The 5,591-nt window shown below is 42.4% G+C and overlaps 1 protein-coding gene across 1 annotated transcript; it reads right to left on the bottom strand.

Moving 5' to 3' along the window:
- Window positions 1–2,670: 2,670 nt before the first annotated feature.
- On the bottom strand, window positions 2,671–5,217 carry LOC129830429 (pro-thyrotropin-releasing hormone-A-like). Its single transcript, XM_055893006.1, has 3 exons — window positions 5,075–5,217; window positions 4,590–4,784; window positions 2,671–3,970 (listed from the first exon to the last, which is right to left on the bottom strand). The coding sequence occupies exons 2-3, from the start codon at window positions 4,777–4,779 to the stop codon at window positions 3,441–3,443; spliced, it is 720 nt and encodes a 239-aa protein (XP_055748981.1). The 5' UTR covers window positions 4,780–4,784; window positions 5,075–5,217; the 3' UTR covers window positions 2,671–3,440.
- Between the last annotated feature and the right edge of the window lie 374 nt (window positions 5,218–5,591).

The following is a 5,591-nucleotide window of genomic DNA, read 5'->3' as shown; positions in this document are numbered from 1 at the left end:
TATCTGTCACGTTCCTGACCTATTTCTGTTAGTTTGTTTTATGTGTTAGTTGGTCAGGACGTGAGTTTGGGTGGGCATTCTATGTTTTCTGTTTCTATGTTGGTTTATGGGTTGCCTGGTATGGCTCTTAATTAGAGGCAGGTGTTTGGCGTTCCTCTAATTAAGAGTCATATTTAGGTAGGTGTTTTCACAGTGTTCGTTGTGGGTGGTTGTCTCCTGTGTCTGTGTATGTCGTTGCGCCACACGGGACTGTTTTCGGTTTGTTTGTTTTTCGGTTTATGTAGTCTGTTCCTGTTTCATGCGTTCTTCGTTATATGTAAGTTCTTATGTTCAGGTGCGTCTACGCCGTTTGTTGTTTTGTTAGTGTATAGTCGAGTTCGTGTTTTCTTTAATAAATAATGTCTTCAAACTCCGCTGCATATTGGTTCAATCCCTGCTCCTCCTCTTCTGATGAAGAGGAAGAGGAAAGCCGTTACAATATCATTCAGAATGCATCATTTTCATCGTTATGGCACGCTTTGTGCAAGAGCGATTGAAGATTGAGATCCTGAAGAAATAAAACAATATAGAAATTTCAACAACAAAAAAAGCTTTGGATTATTCTCAATCCATCCCTGATTCAGTGTATCATATCACTTTAAATTTTCTATTCAAGTAGAAGTTTGATGGCCACATTTTGGAAAACCTTCTGGCCGGTAACTACAACTGTAGGCTATCTCCTTGCAGCCCATATTCAGATGTGCAATCAAAATGATAATGTTACTCAGTCGCTATGAACCCTTGCTGTGATCGGAGGTACGAGGTTATGGTGTTGAACTTTCCACTTCTACGTTGTCCAATTCGTTGAGAGCAATATACTCTCCATTCACTCTTGCTTTACTCTCCATGCTGTATGCGACACAACAGCGGTCACCGATTTAAACCGATAACGGAAAACGGCACTCATTGATCGAGCCAGGGGTGTATTAATTACGTCTTGCAACGGAAACCGTTTACCGTTTAAATCGAATCAAATCTTGTCACATGCGCCGAATACAACAGGTGTGGCTGTGAAATGCTTACTTACAAGCCCTTAACCAACAATGCAGTTCGTTCAAGAAATAGAGTTAAGAAAATATTTCAAATAAAATAAACTAAAGTGAAAAAAACACAAACAAATCTAAAGTAAGACAAGAAAATTACATAACAATAACGAGGCTATTTACAGGGGGTACCGGTACCGAGTCATTGTGTGGGGGTACAGGTTAGTCGAGGTAATTTCCAAAGTGATTATGCATAGATAATAAACAGTGAGTAGCAGCAGTGTAAAAAAAAGGGGAGGGGGGGTCAATGTAAATAGTGGGGTGCCATTTGATTCATTGTTCAGCAGTCTAATGTCTTGGTGGTAGAAGCTATTAGAGAGCCTTTTGGTCTTAGATTTGGCGCTCCGGTACTGCATGCCGTGTGGTAGCAGAGAGAACAGTATGACGTGGGTGACTGGAGTCTTTGACAATCTTTTGGGCCTTCCTCTGACACCATGTCAGGAAGCTTGGCCCCAGTGATGTAATGGGCCGTACGCACTACTCTCTGTAGCGCCTTAAGGTCATATGCCGAGCAGTTGCCATACCAGGCAGTGATGCAACCGGTCGGGATGCTCTCGATGGTGCAGCTGTAGAGCTTTTTGAGGATCTGGGGACCAATAGCAAATCTTTTCAGTCTCCTGAGGGGGCAAAGGTGTTGTCGTGCCCTCTTCACAACTGTCTTGGTGTGTTTGGACCATGATAGTTTGTTGGTGATGTGACAACAAAGAACTTGAAACTCTCGACTCACTCTACTTCAGCCCTGTCGATGTTAATGAGGGCCTGTTCGGCCCTCCTTTTCCTATAGTCCACGATCAGCTCCTGTGTCTTGCTCACATTGAAGGAGAGGTTGTTGTCCTGGCACCACACTACCAGGTCTCTGACCTCCTCCCTTTATGCTGTCTCATCGTTGTCGGTGATCAGCGCCTACCACTGTTGTGTCGTCAGCAAACTTAATGGTGTTGGAGTCGTGTATGGCCACACAGTGGTGGGTGAACAGGGAGTACAGGAGGGGACTAAGCATGCACCTCTGAGGGGCCCCAGTGTTGAGGATCAGCATGGCAGATGTGTTGTTGCCTACCCTTACCACCTGGGGGTGGCCCTTCATAAAGTCCAGTTGCAGAGGGAGGTGTTTAGTCCCAGGGTCCTTAGCTTAAAAATAATTTTTGTGGGCATTATGGTGTTGAATGCTGAGTTGTAGTCAATGAACATCATTCTCACATAGGTGCTCTTTTTTTCCAGGTGGGAAAGGGCAGTGTGATTGATATAGCTCTCAACCTGCTCCACTGCAGCCCCAGGGAATACAGGAGGGGACATGCTGCATGAGGCTAAGTGTGTAGGGTATTGAAAGATTGAGGCCAATTAAATGGGAGGAGAGTAACTTGACACGCAGACATCTGCTATTTTGACTTGCATTAATTAGCTAATGGCGCTGTAATCGCTGTGTTAGTGGGAACACATTGGTGTCCATCTCTTCCACTGTATCTAAAAATCACAGTAGTGGAAGATAAAAGCATAATTAACCTGTTCCATGTTAGTTGCAAGGCTAAGGATAGAGGCTTTCTCTGAATAGATCTGAATTTCAAACGAAAAACATACTGTAGACCAAAGCTCCGTGATCTGTACCAATGCGTTTTATTGTAGGCCTATAACAGCGTTGTAGATACATAACCTAATAAGCTTTAAGGCAAAAGTAACATAAAATGTACAATAATAATCCGTTTTTATACCATGCAATATTATTCAAGAGGAAAATAATCCAGAGACCCACTATATATGTCAGGGGAACATTCACTTGTATTTGCAATTTGAACGCATTAAATCATAAAACTAACTACAGGTCAATTTGGTCTACATAACTCTGAAACTTAGAATCATTCAATTCAAGGCCAGACAGAAAAGAGCAGATTTAGAGCCTGCGTCCTCTGTTGGATACAGGCTGCCTACCTGCTGAGCCAAAAGCTATTTCCCTGAGATGCTTCGCTTTATTCTTTTTTTCTTTGCCACGTAGGCTTAATCTGAAAAATGAATACATTTCTGAGCATCTCATGACAACAATATTGGTCTAGCAAACACAGCTATTCCCTAACTTGAAATCTCTATGAGCCTGACTGATTCTGGCAATCCAAGTGTGTTTAATTACACTCAAGCTTTCCCCCAAAAATAATATCTAATTTAAACGTTTCTCAGTATACTTTCTGGACACGTTTTCTGGATATTCGTCATAAAAGCAGCTTGCCAAAGACTTGCCAAAACTATAGACTACCCATGGCAGAGGGGTCCATATTATATTCATAATAAACCACTTGAAATGATTCATTGTATCAATTTACACATAGATTTTTTTTACAACACAGTATTTCGCAGGCGCCAGCCCAATCGTCACTCCTGATCAGTCAAATCCTCCTCAGGTGCGGACCTTTTGCCCGGGTGCTGTCTCTTCTCCGCCGCGTTGTCTAATAGCTCCAGCAACAGGTTGGCTTTACTGCAGCCAGGGTCCAGCACGTCACAGGGACTGTTGGCGCCCAAATCCGGGCTCATGTTATCCCAGTAACGTTTGCCGGGATGCTGGCGCTTCTCCAACTCCTGGAGGTCCGCTGCGTCTGACTCGTCGTCCACATCTCGCCTGCCAGGATGCTGGCGCTTGCTGTACATCATCAGGTAGCGCTTGCCCGGGTGCTGACGTTTGGAGAGTTCACTTAGAAATGCGGAGTTCTCTGTAATCTGCTCCAGCATTGAGCGCTTGCCTGGATGCTGCCTTTTCTGGAGCTCGACAAAAGAGTCCATTTCGTCTTCACGTTTTCCTGGGTGCTGTCTTTTCTGGACCTCCCTGGAGTCTTCGTCCTCGTCCTCCTCTCGTTTACCAGGGTGTTGCCGCTTCACTAGCCACTCTGGCTGAGAGGACAATGCCTCTGTAAAATTAAAATGACAACCTGATTAGTTTACTGACAGGGGAAAATATAAATCTGCCACCACTTGTTATGCCATGTGTACATGTCTTTCCATTGAACACACAACGTTTTAATGCACTTACTTGTGAAAACTTAGGTTATGTCAAACATATTTATTCTATTCTGTTTTCATTATTTCACCATTAAAATATAGGCATTTGTGCTTTGATGCCAGTATTAACTACTGGAAAATATTGGATGCGTTTTACGGGTGCTTTTCCGGTTGCCCTCTCCAAATAGATTTGCATCCTAACAAATAACACAATTTATTTAATGTATTCGCGTTAATGTTGCACAAAACATGAATGAAAGATCTTGGAAATGTTGGGTTATTTGTTAATGGAAAAAAAGACATACAATCGAAATGATTGAGTTAATCTGGTCTTTCTGAAACGAATCGAAATGTTTCTTTCGTGCAACTAAGTAACTTTAAAACAGGTATACAAAAGCATAACTAGAATGTATGTGTTCAATTGTGTTCAATTCTTTGCTTTTCAATTCAATGTAAAACACCCCCGGTTCGTGTCAAACTCGGCCAGTTTGCCAAAAACACAAAATCGATCCAAAAGCTATTACGCACCATTCACACCATCCTCATCCTCTGTCATTTTTAGAATGGAACGGAGCAGTATGCTCTCGGCCCTCTGTAGGATGATATCGTCTATCTGCCGGTCTCCCGTTTTCTCCTCAGCGGAGATGCTCTGTCCTCGAGCCACGGTCAGGTTGCAGACTGCCAGAGATGCCAGAACGATCAGGCAGGTGGACTTCATAGTAACTTGGCCATTCGTTCGAAAACAAGAGAAGAAATCATTATTAGTGGAAATATACTATGTTACTTAAACATGCATCCTATATGATATTTAATTGACATTGACATTGTATAACTAATTTGTAGTTCTCTGTCTGTTTTACGCACATAGTACGTTTCAATAGCCTATTGGTCCGTAAAACTGGAAAATCCTTTATGAATAGATATTTGCTAACTATTTTCGCAATGCACAAACTGAAGGTCCAGAGATATTATCTAATGTAAAAATATATATATTTCAGGTGATCCAAACTTACCTTAGATTTGTGTTCTGGCTAGTGTCACTCGCAGCACCTCCGATAACCTTAAATTATAGCAAACCAACTAGAAAGGATGTTCTTTGCCTCTTGCAGCGGTTGGAAACCCGTTGAGGCAAAGTTTATAGGGATGTTCGGATCCCGCCATTTATAGTCAGCGGTTACCCCCGTCACGGCAACCACGCTGTAGTAATTTCATAGAATCTTCGTCTCCATTGATTTCACATTCGTGCGCAATTGGATTAAAGTAGGTTCTAACCTCTAGAGGACGCTGTCGGGTTCTTTTCTTGGGCGTCAACTGAGCCGACCAGCCGAATCCGAAGGAGTAAAATATGATGACTGCGAGAGAGGATTCATTCAAAAATGTTCTACTCATATCGCAGAGTGGTGGTGCTTATTTTGCAGAAGACCGATGTAATTGTATTCACTTATTTTGCCATTGGGGCTGTCATTTTCAAGACGCTTGTTAAGATTATTCTACACTATATGTCAATGATGATAATGTATGGATTCATTC

Source organism: Salvelinus fontinalis, chromosome 31, assembly GCF_029448725.1.
Source record: "Salvelinus fontinalis isolate EN_2023a chromosome 31, ASM2944872v1, whole genome shotgun sequence".
In the NCBI taxonomy this organism is placed as follows: domain Eukaryota; kingdom Metazoa; phylum Chordata; class Actinopteri; order Salmoniformes; family Salmonidae; genus Salvelinus; species Salvelinus fontinalis.
This window is presented reverse-complemented; position numbering and strand designations above follow the sequence as displayed.

Coding starts and splice junctions, on each gene's coding strand:
- LOC129830429 (XM_055893006.1), bottom strand. CDS start 4,779: ATGAAGTCCACCTGCCTGATCGTTCTGGCATCTCTGGCAGTCTGCAAC. Junction 3,971..4,589: donor GGATGAGGATGGTGTGAATG/GTGCGTAATAGC, acceptor TTAATTTTACAG/AGGCATTGTCCTCTCAGCCA.